Below are 21,034 nucleotides of genomic sequence, written 5' to 3' on the forward strand. Positions count from 1 at the left end.
AAAAACAAGCATTGAAAAGAACAGTTGTTGAGGAAAGGCGCACGTAATTTTGGCCAAGAGTCAGATCCAGTGCAGCGCACACACACATCATGATGATTCCAGTGAGTTTGTGTGCAGCAGCAGCAGGGCTATAGTGCATGTGAACCTTCACCCACTTCCAGCACATTGAGTTCTCACGCTTCTCAGCACTATATAAGGCTGAAATAACCGCGGATACATTACCCACGTCTTCACGGTAAGTGCCATATGCTGTTTGTATTTTTCTCTCATTTCTCATCAAATTTAAATAACGAAAATGAAATATGGTAGATGAATTCTATGTAATAAACGGAAGTTCGCGTGTATCATGTTTGACGAATGAAAGAAAGATCGATAGCGTTATTGTGTTTATTAGGCTACGCGTCAAACTCGTGACTTCCTAATGGCCCGTGTAATATGAATGAATAGTTATTACCTGTAGGGTAGACCTTTTGTCAGTTGCTCCACTGTTCATTTACTAAAGAGCGCTATAAAGAGGATGAGTGCTAAAATACCCGGAAATAACAAAGGCAGATACATATTTAGCTATCAAGTCTAAATAAAGACAATACATTTTGAAGTTGGTTTGATTTCTGTTCCATGGCAACTATAATGTGTGTGTGTACGTGCTGTCGGTCGTAACGCTGGAGGCAATGTGTTTGTTTGCAGGGGGAATGGAGTGGTGACCTTTCACCTACTTCCGTGTTCCCTGAGACATGTAGGTCACATGAGCTAAGGTGCTTGCACATTACATAACCAATGCTCAAAGATCTGTTTACGATACACTGAACATATTGTTTATTATATTTATTTTATCATGGACCCACAAATGTGATTTTTGCATTGCTACCTGATAGCTGCCTATAGGTCTATGTATTTTCATGTATAAAATCCCATTCGTAATGTGTGAGGAAAATGGTAAGCGTTATATTATAAAGATAACATGGTATTTGTAAAGCCAAAAATACTTACTTTATATTAAAATGACTGTGTATTATTATACATTATTAGAATAATGTAATGTTAGGTGTATAAATCTCAAAGGAAACTACAGCTGTCAACAGAATAAAATAATTTTGGATTAATGGATTTACAACACTCATAATTTGACATTCTAAATTGACATAAAACTATTTATTGTTTATATTATTGTTTGGGGCAGCACAAAGGTAGCCTTGAGAGTTTCTTTGAAGTGGTCCACATGAAAGAGTCAAATTCTTCTTACTAGTGCAAGTAAAGGTGAAGTCCAGAGTTCAGTAAGTCATAATTTGATTAGTCTGGCAGTGCTAAAGTCATTAAGTCACCTTAGGTCGTCATCAAGTCACCTTAGCTCCCTTTAATCTTGGTTTCTTTGATGTTTCTTTTTGTGTTTGTCAAAGATAAGCGCCCTGACAAGCCATTCAGATAAGTCAGATCTGGATGATGTAATTGCAGTAATCATTCATCAAGAGCTGGCTCAGCTTTTGGAGAGTCAGACCAACAGCACAATAAACTGCCAGTCACCTGGCTTCTGTTTACATTTATTTTTCTATTTAAATGGTAAATGGACTGCATTTATATAGCACTTTCACAGACCCAATGGCCACCAAAGTGCTTTACATATTGGTAGTTTACTGTTCATATGTTTTGGGCCAGTAAGATGTTTACTTTTAAGAAATTAATACTTTTATTTAACAAGGATGTATTAAAATGATCAAAAGTGAAAGTAAGACATTTATAATGTTACAACAAAATAATTTTTTACATAATTGCCGTTGTATATTTGTATCAGATAAATGTAGCCTTGATGAACTTCAGAGACTGCTTTCAAAATATGATTCTTAAGACACCTTTGACACACCTGTGCATCAATCATATTCATTGTTTACAACAGTACATTCTGCTGTGGTGAATCATTATTGGGTACAAGAGGATTGTGAAGGGGTGTGGATGTTTTATGAACACAATAACCTCATACTTTCTGCGTCCTCAGACTAGCAGCAGCAACTCACGGATCAGGATGTTGTCCTCTCTTACCCGCTGGGTGTCCAGAAGCGCTTTCCAGGCTCTTAAAGGGACACACAGTCGTCCTCAACTGATCAAGACGCCTCATATTGGGAATCAGACACTGGCAGCGGCTCCTCTGCCCTTAACTGGGGGGAGTCTCGGAGTGAGGCAGGCCCGGGCACTGGATCAGGAGAGAATACTCCAGATTGATTGGGATGATGGGAGTTGTAGTTTGTATCCGTTCACCTGGCTGAGGGATAACTGCCAGTGTCCTCTCTGCACGCTGCAGTCAGCGCAAGCACGCAGGCTGCTGATGTCAGATCTGGACGTGCACACCGGAATGGACCAAGTACAGCTGATGGACAATAAGGTTGGTCTTGGTGAGCAAAGCTTAAAGGGTTAGTTCACCCAAAAATGAAAATTCTGTCAGTAATTACTCACCTCATGTTGTTCCAACCCCGTAAGACTTTCCTTTATCTTCGGAACACAAATTAAGATCATTTTTGATGAAATATGAGAGCTGTCTCACTCCTTCATAGGCTTCTATGGGATTGAAACTTGCCGGCCCAGAAAAGTTATTAAAGACAATAATTCATCCTAAATAGAAATTTGTTATCATTTAGTTTGTCATTTCAAATGGGAATGAAGATGTTCTGCTGAATGTTCTGTAAAAGGATGTTGTGCAGAATTTCCACACTGCTCTTTTGAATATAATGAAAGTAGATGGGGACTAAAGCTGCTGCATTCCATAAGCATAAAATAAAGGTAGTCCTTATTTGTGCTGTTTTCCAGGTTTTTCAAGTGCTTTTATGTCATTTTTGAAGCTTGATATTCATTTAAGTATGAAACGAAATGAGTGTGAGTAAATGAGAACGTTGCCCAAATAGCTCTTTATAGTAAAAAAAAGAGGTTATTTTACACTAAGAAAAAATGGTTCTTTTAAGAACTGATCACTGAAAGGTTCTTTGAGGAACCCAAAATGGTTCTTCTATGGCATACCTGTGAAAAAACCCTTATGGAACCTTTATTTTTACATATGCTGGTCTTTTCAACCAAGTTTAAATATGAGTCATAGTCCAATAGTCCTTAAACCTGTTTTTATGAAACTCATTGTAGGTGTCCATAACTTGGCCTGATCAGCACAGTAGTGAGTTTGATCCTGACTGGCTGAAGAAACGGTGTTTTTCCTCTGATGCAAGACAGGCTCTGCAAGAGGAGCTCTTCCTTAATGGTGAGTTCATCATTATCTATTTGTCTTTGTTACCTTAATCTTTGTATTAGCCATCTCCATTCACATACAGTATATACATCTCTAATCTTTCTATGGTTTATAATGCATGGCCATTATTATTTTTTCATATACCAGATTGAAGTTTATTTACTTTTCTGATTAGCAATACTAGGATTGAATTAATGCAGAAAGTACATTAAAAAAATATTAAATTAAAAATATAAAAAACAAGATACAGGTACAAATACTCATAAAAGTATAAACAGAAATATAGAAACTTGCTCAGGAATACAATAGCAACAAATAATATAAATATGGATACGCATACATGTAAAAACACACACACACACACACACACACACACACACACACACACACACACACACACACACACACACACACACACACACACACACACACACACACACACACACACACACACACACACACACACACACAGATGCATACATACATACAAACATCCATGCATGCATACATACATAAGGGAAGTATTTTATATAGCAACCTGTAGACTTTTTTTTCTGCAGCTGAAATGCTGTCAGCCTGCTGTTATAGTTATGCTCTCGATTCATTTACATACTTCTTGTGTGAGGTGAATTGGGCCTGTATACGGTATCTGTTGACATCCTATTAAGGCACACTTTGAATTGAAATAACAAATTTGCTTAATGCTTTCAGTTTCATTTTCTTGTTTTTGATTTAGACAACATTTTTTAGGATAGCTTCATATAAAGTTGAAATGCACTCATGTAGGCTAATAATTGTGCATTATTTGAATTAATCTGTGGCATGTGTGGTCTGGACCGCAGTTACTTTTGTAGTGTGCAGACATGTCTCTCCAGAATCACCCCTGAGTGGAAAGACTTTTTCCACTTCCTGCCACATGGAATAGAGATTTAAGGCCATTTGAGAAGAGTGAGCTGTTGTGCTTCTACACCGCTCTTGATGGATGCTATGGTTGACGCAGCCTGAGCAATGTGTCTGCCAGAACAAGCATCCTGCACATATTTGCATGTCTTGAGATTTTAAGATTAGATTTTCCAAATGAATACATTAGGGCTTTGAAACTGATTCTACTCACCACAAATGTTCTTTAGTTTTACAGATCTTACTGTTGTTTTCAACCTTGTGATTTTCTCTCTAAAGTTTAGGAAATTATGCTGCTGTTTAGTTTAAAGGCACAAAAGGCATCCCCTCGTGCCCCCTAAAACAGTGAAAGACAACCAATACATTTCCACGGTTTAAAGCATAGACTACACATCACAAGTGTCTGCTTCTAGCTGCGGTGTACACTGTAAAACACACAAGGTTTGCATGTGTTTAACAAAGCTCCTTAACTGGCACATAATATGACGGTTCTGCCACTTGTTTTAATACCTCCCATATAAACTTGCTTCAATCTCCCTAAAAAAGAGGCCTGTCAAGCACACACCTTGCTGTAATATATCTGTCTCGGGCAGTAATCTGGCATTAGCCATTTCCTGACTGGTTAGCACCAGTTGTAGACAACTATCTCTCTCTCTCTCTCTCTCTCCCTCTTCCTCTCTCTCTCTCTCTTTACTTTATCCATACACTACTGTTTAAACGATTTTTTTTTTAAAGAAAATTAGATTTTTCTTTATATTTTTATAATTCACTAAAATATTAAGGAGCACAATTGTTTTCAATATTGATATCTTGTTTCTTGAGCATGAAATCAGCATATTAGAATGATTTTTAGAAGGATCATGTGACACTGAAGACTGGAATAATGATGCTGAAAATTCAGCTTTGCCATCACAGGGAAATTACATTTTAAAATATTCAAATGGAAAACAGCTATTTTAGATGAAAATAATGTATATATTTGGGGTCAGATTTTATGATGGTTTTTGAAAGAAGTCTCTTATGCTTAAGGTTGTATATACATTATATACCATAAGAGGTTGGAGAGAATAGGTAATTAGGCTCATTAATAATGTCATTATGATAAAGCCTTTCGATTATTGTTTCTAGCTTTTAACCATTTTCTTTTTTTCTTTTTCTTGAAAGTATACAGCTCACAGTAGGATTTTTATGCCCCAGTGAACTGAATTACTTAAAGAGGAGTTTTCTAGTGTTGATGTTTAGTGTCCCATTTACAAGAGGGCACAAGTGTGCTTTATTGCGGTTACAACATGTCCTGGTTCAGATGACATCATGCATGCCATGACATCATGATCCTTCAGAGCACCAAGACCACATTGTTCTCATCTAAATTCAATATAGCCAAACCATCACATTGCTGCATTAGATGAAAAACAGCTCACCCGTCCCACACAGAAAAAGACCACACTGATACAGACCAAAGATTAAGATGACTTGCAGAACAGTTGAAGTAGTTTAAAACCTTATTTTCCAAATGGTTTATGGAAAACTAATCGCTTGACTTAAATGGGGTGTCTTACTTAATTTATTTGAGAAGCGCATAGGAACTGAAGCGCATAGGATGCTGCGCATATGTAATTTGAGCTATTCAAATCATATAAATCTATTTTCCAAACCCTGTTTGAAAATGATTGCTGTAAGTGGTTTGTACTCTGGTTGTGAGCTTCTGTCTGTCCTGTTCTTAGTGAACTCTGCTCTGTGCTGAGCTCTCAGTAGGGACTCTGTTGACAGAGTTTGACTGGACATAACGGTCTGCCAGCAGCAGCCACAACTTCACATTACCAGCTGGAAAACTCACAGAGGCAATGCTGATGGAAACTGTTCAGACACACATAAGCTGACACCTTTCTTTTCCTGCTTGCCTTTGTGTGCATAAATGTGTTTCCGTCTGTTTTAGTGACTGAAAGGGTCATTGAAAAATAATGTCAATTTTTATGAAAGTGTCTCAGAGGCACCAGCTGGACAGAATGATAACATGATATTAATCTCGGCTGGCTCTGAAGTCGACATCAGCCCTGCCAGGAAACCATAGTATGTCAGAGATTATTGAGCATTACACGCTTATAAGCGCTGAACATTACTGACCTGGACCAACTGAACCACTTCACCCTGGGCCCAGTGCCCAGCTCTCTCTCTCTCTCTCTCTCTCTCTCTCTCTCTCTCTCTCTCTCTCTCTCTCTCTCTCTCTCTCTCTCTCTCTCTCTCTCTCTCTCTCTCTCTCTCTCTCTCTCTCTCTCTCTCTCTCTCTCTCTCTCTCTCTCTCTCTCTCTCTCTCTCTCTCTCTCTCTCTCTATCAAACTCATTCCAGGGCCTTAATATTAGAGCCTTATATAAGTTGATGAATAGAAATTCAAATTGTTCAAACAGTATTGATTTCAAATGAAAGACATTTACGATGAGATTTCCATGTTACTAATCAATTTAATGCATTTTTGCCAAACAAATGTATTTTTTTTTCCTTTTTTTTAAATCGTACTGACCCCAAACTTTTGAATGTGACTTCTTAAATTGGGGAAAATTACTTAATTGGTGGGAAGTTCTTATCTTTTAGTTGTTGGTCCTGAACTATATTGTCTCTGAAGTCTCTACTGTGACAATGTATCCAGTGGAACAGTTTTGTAAATTGGGAGAATCTGAAAAGGAGGTGCAGGGCTGAAAAATACTTCCACTGCATAAAGGTCCAAGCAGTGAATTACAGGCATAATGTGCTTGCAATGCTCACACATGCACACTTCTCTAGAGGCCGTCTGTGGAAGTAGACTTAAGAACCAGAGTTTTCCAGCAGTATTCCTTCACAGTCAAACATGCAGGCCCTCACACAGTGTTCTGACCAATGTGTTCTGGCCTCAACCCTGACACGCACACACACACTCACAATCCTTCATTATGTGAAGAAAGACACTAGTGATGGTTGTACAGTAAGTGTGAAGTTTCTATCTTGTGTTTATTTGCATTGTAAATCAGGGTGCTTGGAGAACGAGTAACAGAGATGGGAAAGATAAAGAAACATGTTTAGCTTGGAAAAGATTTTAGCTACTTTGAGTAATGCTGACATCATTCCCTCATACTAATGTAGACTTGAGTCATTGTTGACTGCTCTGTAATTTGCCACTGGACCTTCCAATGCAGAATTTCCCAAATGGAGATTCGTGGGGGAACTGTAGGAGGTTTGTGAGTTGATGAAAAGCAAATTATTAATCAAATCATAGAAATATAAAATTATGAAAATAAAAAATACATTTTATGTATATATTTATTTACCTGCATGTCATGTGACTATTAACCGACTTCAGAAAACTTTGATCATGCAATTGTGTTTTTACATTATTGAAATTTATCTTCTCCGTTTTAAACATTTTAGTTAATGGGCTTGGCTGACAAAAAAAAAAAAAAGTTTGGGAATCCTTGTTATGGTGTAATGATTGTAGTTCAGGACCTTGGTTTTCCAGGAGTGGAAAACTTTCAACTAGTTCAGTCTAAGAGGCTGGTTTCCATGACAGAATGTTGAATTAAATGAAAGTAAATGAAAGGGTCATTCTAGACGCTAAGTTGTGTAATTGCGTTGTGATGTATGTGTTTCAGAGCGTGAGTATTGGGATTCTGGTCTGCAGATCCCCACAGCAGACTTCCAGGAGGTTCTACATGATGACAAGGCTGCTCTGGCCTGGCTAGAGGCTCTGCGACGCGTTGGCATCGTCTACCTGAGGGGGGCTCCAGTGGAGAAGGGCCAGGTGGCCAGACTGAGCCAGAGAATCGGCTATCTACGCCTCACCTTTTACGGGTATGGTCTGTAGCTTTGGCTGTTCTCTAATGAAAGCAGTGCAATGTCTATATTTAGATTGATTTAACAATTGGATTATTGAGCAAAGACACAAACAGAAGTTGCAAATACAGTGCAGACTTTTTAGATAAATATTATAGTAATAGGCAGGCCAGCTGACAGTCTTGCCTGGGCCCGGGACGAGATAATCTTAGATGGGCCCCCCCTTTTGAGTTTGTAGTCTTTGTAATTTTGCAGTGGCCAAACCATGTTTGTGTTGGGGGTGGGGGGTTCTTGACCACTATTTCAAGGACAATTAGGGAGAAAACTAATAAAAAGCTTTTATGTAACTCAAATATTACATATTTTTTCCACCACAAATAGGCCTATTTAAATTTTAATTATTTTTAATTATTCCATGATTTAATGAGGGCCCAATCCCCCCCCCCCCCCCCCCCCCCCACCCCCACACACACAAAAAACAACAACAACAACAACAACATCTTGGTGGTTCTTTGACTGCCTATTTGTATAGTGCAAAATGTATGTAATCTGTCACTGGAAACTATATGAAAAATAATTATGCGTATTCCAAACAGTGGTCGCAGGCAGTACAGTACCATTTCAGAAATTGTTAAACTGATTTTGAACATCTGTGACTGTGTTTACACCAAAAACTGGGCAAAACTGCCCATTATGCCAGAACTGTCATTCTCACTCCAAGATCTACAAAGAAAGACAAATAACCTGCTGCAAAGGGCACAAACCCATCAGTCATGGAAAACGGAATATGGTGTATGGTATAAGTAATGTGGTCTGATCTTTCACCTTAATGGTTTACATCTGGACAGTTTTATAATTGAAGGAAATGAAAAAGTCCCTCAACCCACAATGTCTGTTGAAAACGTGGTAGGGGGTCTGTAGTGGTATGGGCACCCATCTCTTCAGGTCTGAGGATTATTTCCAACGGCAAGGAATACAAGGCCATTTAAAGGAACTGGGCTGCGTCCCAAATCAGATACTCTATTACTTATTTTGAATAAGTAATAATTTCACGACTGCTAAAAAAAGTACGTTCTATATAGTTTAAACGTAATCTAGACGTGTTACATTCGCCAGCTTCGCCATTCGCTTCACTGTCATTCACAAATCCTCTCCCGTGGCCTCATGGGATAGTAAAGTGTCCATCAAATGCACACTTCAGAATCTTGCCAAATGTAGTCATCGTCATCCAGGTACTTTTTGCCTACTCTTTTACTGTATAAGTATTGTAAATTCGGACATATTTTGTCACATACTGTTTTTCAGATTTCTGTTTTATAGGGAAGTATGCGATTTCGGATGGAGCCCTGGTGTTTTGGGGGCTGGTAGTTTGTGGAAATGAAATGATTATTAAAATATAATTACAATGTAAAATAATAATTTTCTATTTTAATATAACATATATTGAAATGTAATTTAATCCTGTGATGGTAAAGCTGTCACATGACCCTTCAGAAATCATTCTAATATGCTGATTTGGTGCTCAAGAATGAAATTATTATCAATGTTGAAAACGTTTGTGCTGCTAAATATTTTTGTGGAAACCATGATGCTTTCATAATTCTTGATGAACAGAAAATTTCAGAAATCATTTATTTGAAAAAGTATCTTTTCTAATACTAAATGTCTTTACTATCACTTTTGATCAACTTAATGCATCCTTGTTGAATAAAAATATTAATTTATTTAAAAAAAATCTTACTGACCCTAAACTATACATAGCTTTCTTGAACACCAAAACTTTTACAGCATTTTAAGAAAGACTAAAAGCTATTTTAAAGGTAAGGCTAAAATGTATTAAACTATTAAATAAATGGTTGATATGACTTAAACTAGACTACAGATAAAGGTCAAATATGTCTACTTCTGCCACACACATCTTGGCTTTTGACCTGGGAGTGAAGTAGTGTGTCAAATTGGTAATGCAACCATAGAGCCGGTCCATAAGGCTGTTCTGTAAAAAAGATTACCATGGATATGATATCACGGTATGAGTCATCTGTCTACCATCATTTGATGAAAGCATTTTGTCCTGTAACTCTTGGCCAACAATCAGAACAATATTCCGTTTTCAGAAAACTGCCTCTGAGAGCATCTAAATGAGAGGTGATGTGAAAGTGCCTTGCTTTACAGTCAGTTAAACTTGTTCCATTTGCTCTGGGCTCACTTATCACCTTCCAGTAAATCTAAAGTCAAACCATTTTAAACCAATACAATTCTGATTTATTTTTCTTGCCAGACAACAAAGCCTTTCATTAGAACTTGCAGAGAAAAACAATTTTCAGGGAAGGATGAGTGTATGGAAATCACAGCCTGGGACAGACAGACAGAGGATCTAGAGAGAACAGACACAGACACACCGTGAGCTTCTGGCTGTAAGCACAAAGTCCTGCATGTGAGCTCCCTCTCAGCTGACACCTGCTAAGTGACAGGCTAAGTGATTTAACACCATGATAGTCCCAGGAGCTCAGTCAAACTGGCCAAAAATCAGCTTCACCTGACCCAGACTGGAACAAAAAGCATTGCATCTGCCAAATCAAGACTTCATTGGCTAGGGATCTTCTGGTTGAAAGAGGAGACCATGGTGTGTCTCACATGGAGGATTCTGGTCTAATACAGTCTTAACTATCTTATTGAGACCACTAATCTGCCTCATTTCAGTTTAAAAAAGCCACACTACTGTATCCCTCTTCCATGATTCCCGTTCCTTTCTGTTGTTTTCAGTTTGATAACAGGAGGAAATTGATCTTTTATGTAGGTCCTATATTTCTCTATAGGTTTGTGCTAACAAACCTGCCTTTTTTGGGCAAAGAGTCAAACAGTCGAATTTCAAATAGTGTCTCATTAGGAACTGAATCATTCTGTTAGTTCAGCTAGCTCTGGATAAGCAAACTTGATACAATAACTACTGTAACATCATTTCATAATCTAAATTTGCTTTTTTATTATTTAAGTACTACAGATACTTAAACTGCAGTAAAGTACTGTTTTCCAGTAAAAAGAGGAGAAGCAAAATTGTGTAAGACTTGTGTTGTGTTTCATATGGCACACTATTTATTTTTATTTGATTATTTAATCAGGGACAATACACATTTAATTATACATAATATGTAAAATGTGACAGAGTTAGCCAAATGTAGCCAAAAACTATATACTATGCACTTACAGTATACTGCACTTCTAAGGTTATTTTGTCATCCAGCTTCACAGTCTGATAACCCCTCCCTTTCTGCTACATAATTAAAGCTGAAACAGTTGAGTTAATGAAGTGTCCCACATTCCACACTTCATTTTTTTTATTAAACTTTTCAGTTAAATAAGTGCATCATCTGGGTATAGAATATAAAAAGTTAATTTTTCATACCTCATTGAACTTTTTAAAGCATAAATCTAACAATTTAGGCTTAAAACAAGAAAAAAACTTGTCATTGGGGAAAATAGGAAAAATAATATATATAAATATTAGATTTATTTTATGAAAACAAGTTTTATTATCTTAACACAGTTTTGCTTCTGTAAGTAAATATATGTTTATTAAAAAACAGATACTGATTCAATAAATTGTTACATTTATTTGACTTATTTATTCTTTTTTTTTTTTTTTTTTGCAGTGAGCAGGTTCATCAAGAATTCACCACCAAAAAAATCACTAAGTTCTCGCAGTGTTGCCATAACAAAAGTGTCTGCTTTGTTCATTGCAGTGATTCCTTTGTCCTTTAAATGTACTCTCAAGATGGTACTAAATTAAGAAAGCATTTTACAGCTGTGGTTTCCTACAATAAATACACAGAGAGATGCAGTAAAACTTTACAAGGCCATAGTCACCTGTTCTGATCCACTGTCCCCCCTGTGCTTTCACAGACACACGTGGCAAGTGCAGGACAAGCCCAAGGCTAACAATGTTGCGTACACTTCTGGAGAGCTGAGCCTGCACACAGATTACCCTGCTCTGCACCATCCACCTGGGGTGAGTACACACACACACACACACACACACACACACGTATGTGTGGGTGTGTATATATATATATATATATATATATATATATATATATATATATATATATAAAATTGGGACACTTTTTTGGTAAACTGTATTAAATACAAATAAAGTATTCTACCTACACTATTAATGTTTTAAACAAATGCTCAATGTCTCTTGTATCTCCAACTGTTTTTTTGAAGGATTATGTTTTTTTCTTTAAATATATATATATATATATATATATATATATATATATATATATACAGAGATTCAAACATAAGAACCCATTTTTATTCTACAGCCATTTTCTTGTAAATTGGGACAATGCAATTGGTAAGAAAAAGAAAAATAATTTTTTCAAAATGTAAAAGAATAACATCATTAAAACATACACACTAGCTGATTGTGTTGATGAGGATGATGATGATGTTGTCATCCACAACTCTTGGTTCCTTTTTTAAAATGTCTTGGAACCAGTAATAACCTGCTTTGTTGTTGTGTTCACAAAACCATTTAATTCCATTAGCTTTTGCATATTTAAAAGCTTTTCTTTTTTTTGCACATCTTTGCAAAAGAAGCTTTAAGATGTTTGCTAGTTCCTTCTCAGACGACTCTGACAAAATACGTTTTCTGCCAGTGGCATGACTACATCCACTCACAACACCTTTCACTCTTTTCTCAAGGGCGGATTTTGGAACACACCATGCCCTAGCCAAATAAAAAAGAAATTTAGGTTCCTGGCCTGCCTCCAATCTTATGTAGCTACTCATTGTTCGTCCCTTTCATTCTTTCTTCACTCCACTGATACCTCTCCTGTTTAGCTGACATGTTTTTTCCCTCATTTTTTCCTTTCTGCCTATAACTTTATGACATTTTCTGTAAAAAAAAAAAAAAAAAATTCTTTTATAGGATGTCCCACTTTAGCTGAATGCTACTGTCCCATTTTATCTAACACGTTAAGGTAAATTGGGACAGTAACAAAACTTGATATTTAAAAAAATATATATAATCATTGCATAAAATTTAATTATCACATGAACAGATGTAATAAAAATGTATATTGTATATTGAAATACTGTTTGCATTAGAAATGAAACCTTAACAATTTTATTAGACTTAAACTATGTATGGGTACTTAACATGTGCTTTCTCAGACATTTCAGCACTTGAGTAGGAACCACACCCGCATGCCGTATGGTTTATATTTGACCAATCAAATGTAGATTTTTAAATTAAGTACTGTTGACATTTCAAGACCACCCAGCATTATCACGCTTGTTTTCTTTCTTTTTTTTAAGAACTACACCAAAGAGCTTATTTGTCCCATTTTAGCTGATGTCCCACTTTTGCTGACTTCACCCTATGTGAGTATGTGTGTGTTTTTATATATATAATATATTTATATACGTGTGTGTGTGTGTGTGTGTAGGTGCAGTTCCTGCATTGCGTCTGTCAGGCTGAACAGGGTGGTGAGAGTGAAGTGGTTGATGGGTTTCACATGGCGGAGCAGCTCCGGAGAGAAGATCCTGAAGCGTTTAACATCCTCTCCTCTCTCAGGGTCGATTTCACAGACAGCGGATCTGACTACTGTGACTTCAGCGTGCAGTCCAAAAAACCACATTATAGAGTAAGACAGACTGTGACGCATACATACTCACTCGCATAATAATGCAATGGATTAGCTTTGCCACTTGTAATCATCATCATCATTGACTATACGTCAATAATATACTAAACGGCACCATCTCATGGTCAGTTGTGCAACTGAGACTCGCAAGAGCGAAATTTCTACAAATGAATGTTTAAAGGGATAGTCCATTTAAAAAAATCGTCCTATTTTTCATCCTAATGTTGATCCACACCTGTATGAGGTGCTTGCTACAGTGTAACACAGAATTGTACTGGTTGATTTCTTATAAATCCTGATAGTTTTTAATACAAAAATGTCTGTAATGCGCAGTGTGGACTCTGATGGTCGGGTTGTGAGGATCAACTATAACAACGCCACACGAGACTCTGTGCTGGATCTGCCTCTGCGTCAGGTTCAGCTTTTCTACTCGTCTCTAAAGGCCTTTGTGGAGCTGCTCAGCAGGCCTGAGAACGTGTTCACATACAGAATGGAACCAGGTCAGTACGTCCGTTTACCTATTTCAGATTAAGATGCTTTTAACTCACATTTGTACTATAGTTGACAGTAGACAAAGATGAAGGTTTCCTCTACTTTAGAAGGCTTTTGAGTTTGGGAATAGGCTCAGTCTGTGCTTGGCAAACTTTTCCATTTAAAATCCAATGCCAATGTTTTCAAAAACATTTACTAGAAAGGATTCCAAATTTGAAGTACTTCGAATCCTTAAAGCTTCCCCATTGCCGCTATACTTGTTGCTAAACCAAATATGACAACATTAGAATTGAAACATTTTTTGCACGTCTAAATAAGGGACTGATGCTGGTTGTTCATTTGATCTCTGCGCAGGTGACTTGGTGACCTTTGATAACTGGCGTCTGCTGCATGGCCGAAAGAGCTACCTGTCACGAGGTCAGAACTCAAGACATCTAGAAGGAGCATATCTGGACTGGGATGAGGTCATGTCCCGTCTCAGGGTCCTCCGGAAGACTGTCCGTGGAGACAGCTAGACATCTCTTCTTCATCCTCCACACTGCAGTCATTAGTGTTGCGTCATTAGTGACTTTAAAAACAACTCAAGAAAGCCTTAAATGCCCAACAGAAAATATCCCTAGGATCCAAAACTTTTTAAGTTTTGCCAAGTAGATATTTGGCCTTCTGTAGGTAATATTGTGGCCTTTTACTGAGGGGCTCTTTGAGTCTCCAGCACTTTCTTGCACTTATAGTACTTGGAAAGCAGTCATTTTTTTTTCTTTTTTTTTTGGCTTGACTTGTAATTTCTTTGATAAGGGACAAATTTTTCCAGAGGTCTTATTAAGAATCTTATTAAATTAATGATCACAAGAGTCAGTGAAATTTTGTTAAGAACTAAATATTTCGCTTCTGTGTGGACAACTGCCTGAAGTATCGTATTAGATTAAACCGATAGGTGGCTTTATTCTAATCCACCAATGTTTTTGTCATTCATATGGTCCATGCTATAAAAAGTGACAACTCTAAGTACGAGATGGCACACTTTGTGTCAACAGCTAAAAAAAGAAAGTTTTATCCAATCTCTGATTATGTCTTACTGTTCTAACGGTCAGTACTTTTCCCTTTTCTCCACATAAATATTGTTCTAAGACTATCATGCCATCATGATTTATGGTACTGTTTAAATGCAGTCATTTTAATATACATCGATTTTTACCAATATTGTTTATATTCTGCTTGTTTTGCACTTAATTTTACTGTAGATTAAACGAACCATTTAATTTTTCTTTTCTTGTATTGTATTGTAAATTGTAGTTTGGACAATGATGGGCCATTGACCTTTGTAGAGAAAAATGTTTTCAAGTGGCACAAAAATATTTATAAGCTGATGTCTAAAACAAAGTATCTCTGTTTTGATATATGGACATTGAATAGTTCATTAAATTATGATCAGTACTTGTGTATACTGATTACCATGTGCAGTAGACATTAAGCTATTTGATACTTGAAAAGCCTCAAATATGACGTTTTTAAAGAAAACTGGCCAATTTGTATAAATGCAGCAACAATGCAAATATAACTCATGCAGCTATTAGTTTATAAAAACGTTGGAGCTGAAGTGTTACTTGTAATGTGTTGGCAACTCTTTATTATAATTTTTTCCAAAATGACAATAAAAGACATTTATAATATACCCAGACATATTTCTGTCATTCACGTACTTATACAAATACTGTGGCTATAAATCTTCTGATCATATCAGAGGTCAGTTTTTGAAGGTTGCTAATGAAGAGGTTTTTGATGAAAAAAGAAAACGGTTGAAACTGAACTCCAAAATGTAAAACAGTGATTCAATTATGATTCTATCAGTATTTATTTATAACATTACATTTGTATTTTGATGTTGATTTTCTAGTTAATCAATTGAAGGATTTGACATGAATAGAAATTTAAATGCTCCTGAAAATCAATTCTAGGAGGCAAATATCCATTAATAAAAAATAAATAAAAAAATGAGTATGTGATGCTGTTGATAGCTTGTATAATAACTGTAATTCAAATTACTTTCAGTCACAGATTTGGGTTGGACATCTTTTATTTTCATATTGCGAAAGCTGTACAGGTTCTATAAATATTTTTAAATGCTGAAATATTTACATCCATGTCTCCATTCTCTCCTTTCCCTCTGGTTCTAAACAAATACAGACTAAAATGAAAGCCCAAATAATGTGCAACTGTATCTCTCACTCACACTTTCAAACAACAGACCTGATACACTGTCCACCTCAAAACATCTGTTTTGGGAGACTTGGACTCTGGGAAATCAGTTTTGTGCTATTTACATCTCTAAATCATTAATGAGTGGGCTTCTCAATTCCATTTACAGTCTGCATACAACAACGGAATTGAATGGAGTCGCAAAACAACAGTTTTTTTTTGTGTGCACATTCATACATGTAAATGATTAAAAACATAAAAGATTTTTAAAATATGTGAATGTGACAGCTGTACTGCCCAATCTAGTAGTCAAGAAGAGATGATCAGAGAAAATTTGCACCTCTAAGAACAGACAAATTCTCTTTGTCATCTGTGTTTCTAACACAAACACACACAAGCAGAAAGAGGACACGTCAAACAGGACATTTTGGACAAGACTTTTCCATCATTTTTCAAACAATCTCCAAATGTAGCTGTCTTCTAGATCAATAATGCCATTTTCATTGCTGTCAAAAAACGCCAACAAACAAACAGAAAACATAGAAGCGATGCCTGTCACCTCATTATGAACACTGGAGGACAGTGGATGAACTCTATAAGGACGTGACTGGACTTGTTCTTGGTACGCACTAGTGATAGTATTGCACATCTAGAAAACAAACTACAGTTTTTCATAAACATTTCCGTTGCTTTTTCAGCATTGCTTCAGGGATGTACAGATTTCTTCCTTTTTTAAATATTCATTATTTTCAAGTGACATGCATTTTAACACAGCAGTTCACACACAGGGAACTTTACAGCAGAAATAGCACAGTAGTTTGAGCCTCACGTGGCAAGAGCTAAAGAGATACACTTATAGCAGTTAAGGGAGGGCGAAACGAACATTTAGGAATGGGACGGAGGGTTAAGGCAAACCCCTCATACGTGGCAGCGCAAGATTGGAAAGACTTGAACATTTCACCCACAACAGACAGAACGGACTGGAATTTACAGTACAACTTTGCACATAAATATTAAATACACAGCCTGTTGACTGATATCAGAGGTGGTTGAAGAGCCTGATCTCTGCATGCCAGTGCCAACTCGCAAGAGCTGCGCATGGGATGTGCATTCAACCAAATGCCTCCGATTGCAATAAATAAAACTGTAGAAATGGGAGGGCGCCAACCAATAGTATTCAAAGTCTATTCTTGTTCTGGTTGGTCCATACTATGAGAATGAAACGCCAGCATTTTAGTGTCGGACTGGAATACTATATCGGGTACGTGATAATATCTATTATATGAATGAGACGTTTCTTTTAGGACAAATGTGTTGAATATGTGAATACATCTAGATGTGAATTGGTACAGGAGCAGAGGTCCTTAAAGGAGCTTGGCAAGAGTATTGAACAGGAGTATTGCAGGAGTTCAGGAGCGGGCTGAAGTAAACGTAGGAGAGAAATGTGCTAGCTCGGTAGTGGACGAGGGGACAGCATCTTGGGCTTGCCCTCTGACTCTTTCCCTTTGACCGCCGCCATGTAGGAGAAGAGGCAGAGCACCGAGTAACAGATCTGATTTGCCTGTTTGAGACAGAAGAGTTAACACAGAGTTATTTACATGAAAAAGGGGAAAAAAGTAGATCACTCTATACTGTATTGTAGGGCTAGGCAAAAACACGGATTTCCCTGTTCTTTTTAGTGAATCAAAGACATCCAGGTCGAGCAGTGTATTCCCGCGACTGAGATATGGAGAAAAAAGCCTTGAGGGGAACTAGTCACCTGATGGAGTTTGGGTTCTTTGTCACTGTCGCTTTTGGCTTGCATAATTGGTAGTTTACAAGACACTTAATTCAGTTTAAGTTAGTCAGTGCAGTCAAATTGATAATATTACTGATTATTGAGCTGGATGATGACACCAGAGCTGCTTTATAGCTGATTCGACTTAATAATTCACGAATTTTGCAACATTATTGAATTGAGCGGAATAACAAGATCATTGTCTTCTGTAGAACTGCTTATAGCTGAATTAAACTCGTTTCATAATTGATGAACTTTACAGTTATCGAACTGAATTGAATCAACACTAAAGTAACTTGAGCTGAATAATGATGACACAGTTGTCTTCTGTACAGCCGAATTTGAATTTGTCTCATACTGTATTTGATGCATTGTTTGTTATATCCTGTTAATCACAGTGAAGCTGCTTTAAAACAATCTGTACTGTATAAAGTGCTATACAAATAAAGGTGACTTGACTACTCATGAAAAATGACTCACATGAGCTTACCCTATTAACAAATAAAATATTTAATGTTTTTTTTTTTTCATTTTAATGATAAAAAAACGGTTTCCGTTTGAATCAGTCCTTGTATCATTAAATAGTTTTTAGTTTGCTATGCAACCAAAATAGGCCAAAATATACGTAAAATGATTCAGAATTGAATTAAGAGCTTGTGAATCGGATTGAATCTGAAAATCTGTATCGATACCCAGCCCTACTGTGCATAGTATTGTATGAATACTGAAATCTTACCATAGGAGTCTTGTACTTATGGATCACCACTTCTTTAGTTTCAGGAACTGCAAATCCCGTGCAAGACACAAAATAAAAAGTTCAACAGCAGTGGAATAACAAATTTGAATTATTCAAGGGCAAGGGACGGAAACAGAGAGAAAGAAAGTGATCGAGAGAGAGAGAGAGAGAGAGAGAGAGAGAGAGAGAGAGAGAGAGAGAGAGAGAGAGAGAGAGAGAGAGAGAGAGAGAGAGAGAGAGAGAGAGAGAGAGAGAGAGAGAGAGAGAGAGAGAGAGAGAGAGAGAGAGAGAGAGAGAGAGAGAGAGAGAGAGAGAGAGAGAGAGAGAGAGAGAGAGAGAGAGAAAAGAGGGGAGGCAGGCATACATACGATACAGCCCATGACAAATGATTATTAATAACCTATCTCTGGCCCTGCCACATTTCAGACGGAGCAAGAGAGCTCTGAATCTTGTAGCAGAAGAGCAGCACTCATATAGTTCATATGACTGAACAGGATTTATCATCAGCTGAGAAACTCTTATGCAATGGGGAACTGAATCAAGGCAGGCTCAAGAAGAGGAGAAAGAAAGAGTGAGAGAGGTGAAGGATAGATGGAGAAATCCGAGAGAGAGAGAGAGAGAGAGAAAGTAAGAGAGGGAATTTCATTGCAAGTTGAAGTTGGAAGGAAATCCGAGGTCTGCTGGGTTTTTCCATCACTGGCATGACTTTTACTACAGGCATGAGTGTATGAACTCGAGTTTAGGAGAAGCGACATCTGACATGAAGGCAGTGCAGTGCAGATGAGGAGTCGACAGCCATTAGTGGTGAAAGAGGGTGTATGAGAGATGATGACAGATGGAGAGTTAAATGAGGAGGACAGGTGAGGGAAGAGAAGAAGAAAAGATAAAGGTGACAGCACTTTACCTGCTGGAGAATGAAGGTTTTCATAGCAGCAAAGATGAGGGGCGGATTACAAAAAGGAAGCACAAAGACACAGCACTAACCCAGTCTAGAGCCGACCCTATGGCTACAGAAGAGATTTCATACACTACAACTCCCTTCATATAGATCTCCAAAAGAACCAGTTAAAATGATCTTTGCATGGTTTAGTAATTATCTAAACTCTACCAAGACTTCTATTCTGAAGACTATGACAAACATTAAAGCCATATTCTTGATTTATTAAACTGTGACTCCTTCCAAAAGATGCATCTGAGGAAACAACTGCAATCTAAATCTAAGCTGATCAATGAATTATTCACAGAACAACTGGAACTGTGCATTATTTCTCAAAGCTGCTGCTGTCGTTTAAGATCTTTGCAGAATCCTTTACCCCTTCCTCCAGGCCTGATCAAATCAGTGTGTTGTCTTGATAACTTGCTTTAGCTAATAAAGGGAAATGTTTTTAGCTTTGGTGGTAACAAAGTGTTATATGTGAATGATACATAGGGATTTTGACAGATAGTAATATTTGTTTTCTTGTTAAAACCGATAACTAGATGTTATTAAAATGATATAGGATTTGATCAAATAAATGAAAAGTTACACTACATGATAATGTAGTAATCCCTAAAATGATTGATTTGAGTTTTTAGAGTATGAAAAAGAGGAAATGAACAACAATTAAATACACAACAACTGACAGATAAATAATGATAATAAAAAAACTAATATTGGCTAATAACAGATATGGTACTGGTATATTGTGCATCCCTATATGTAGTTAAAAAAACAGTAATGAACATGATTGATAATTAATAGGCCTGAATAGTTGTCTAAAAAAGTCGTCTCAGTCAGTCAATGAAATGGTTTTGGGTCCAAGGGGGACAGGATTCTGCGGGCTTATAGGATCTTGCTCCTTTTAGGTATCACATTTTATGTAACATTTCATCCCAGAAGGTGCATTAATGAAGCAACAGCTAAAACTATGATCCTACTTCTGTCTTCTATAACCTCTGCTCCTGAAGCTCATACATGTCGTTCTGACCGCCACATCTAACAGTACTGAACGTGATAACTTCTCTGCGCTGCACGTGACTGAGTTACTGCTGTGTCGCGTACAGGCCTAGAATCAAAATGGGGGTAATTACCAAACTCCTCCAGGACAAAGACTCCTTTCACTGTATTGCACTTTTTAATGTGACTCAGCTCTATGAAAACCTAAAAACAAACAAAAAACAAACAAAAAAACAACAGGACACACTGTTACCAACTCAATCACACACTTGTGAGAAAACAAAACAAAAAGTATTTTTTGAAGAGATGACAATCTGGACA

At 37.1% G+C, this 21,034-nt stretch overlaps 3 protein-coding genes across 47 annotated transcripts in view; 2 read left to right on the plus strand and 1 right to left on the minus strand.

The window, feature by feature from the left end:
• The window catches only part of fibinb (fin bud initiation factor b), a 63,454-nt gene that overhangs the window by 3,717 nt on the left and 38,703 nt on the right, over positions 1-21,034 (plus strand). The window lies entirely within an intron of this gene.
• Positions 107-14,658, plus strand: bbox1 (butyrobetaine (gamma), 2-oxoglutarate dioxygenase (gamma-butyrobetaine hydroxylase) 1). The gene is given in 10 exon segments (XM_056265433.1): positions 107-235; positions 688-736; positions 1,991-2,374; positions 3,121-3,235; positions 7,745-7,943; positions 11,826-11,931; positions 13,379-13,558; positions 13,560-13,576; positions 13,910-14,076; positions 14,423-14,658. Coding segments are annotated over 8 exon segments (1,302 nt in total). The 5' UTR covers positions 107-235; positions 688-736; positions 1,991-2,017; the 3' UTR covers positions 14,584-14,658.
• madd (MAP-kinase activating death domain) overlaps positions 16,985-21,034 on the minus strand; it is a 59,369-nt gene continuing 55,319 nt past the window's right edge. For 27 of the 45 annotated variants that reach the window (XM_056265411.1, XM_056265410.1, XM_056265403.1 and 24 more), the window contains 3 exons: positions 20,848-20,917; positions 18,778-18,824; positions 16,985-17,825 (listed from right to left, as the gene is read on the minus strand). In XM_056265411.1, the coding sequence (XP_056121386.1) occupies positions 17,712-17,825; positions 18,778-18,824; positions 20,848-20,917 (231 nt within the window). In that variant the 3' untranslated portion in view covers positions 16,985-17,711. The remainder of the gene's footprint in view (positions 17,826-18,777; positions 18,825-20,847; positions 20,918-21,034) is intronic. The other 18 variants (XM_056265428.1, XM_056265425.1, XM_056265422.1 and 15 more) reach the window with 1 other exon arrangement.

Source organism: Rhinichthys klamathensis, unplaced genomic scaffold (assembly GCF_029890125.1).
Source record: "Rhinichthys klamathensis goyatoka isolate OS25496 unplaced genomic scaffold, OSU_Roscu_1.1 h1tg000232l_1, whole genome shotgun sequence".
NCBI classification, from domain to species: domain Eukaryota; kingdom Metazoa; phylum Chordata; class Actinopteri; order Cypriniformes; family Leuciscidae; genus Rhinichthys; species Rhinichthys klamathensis.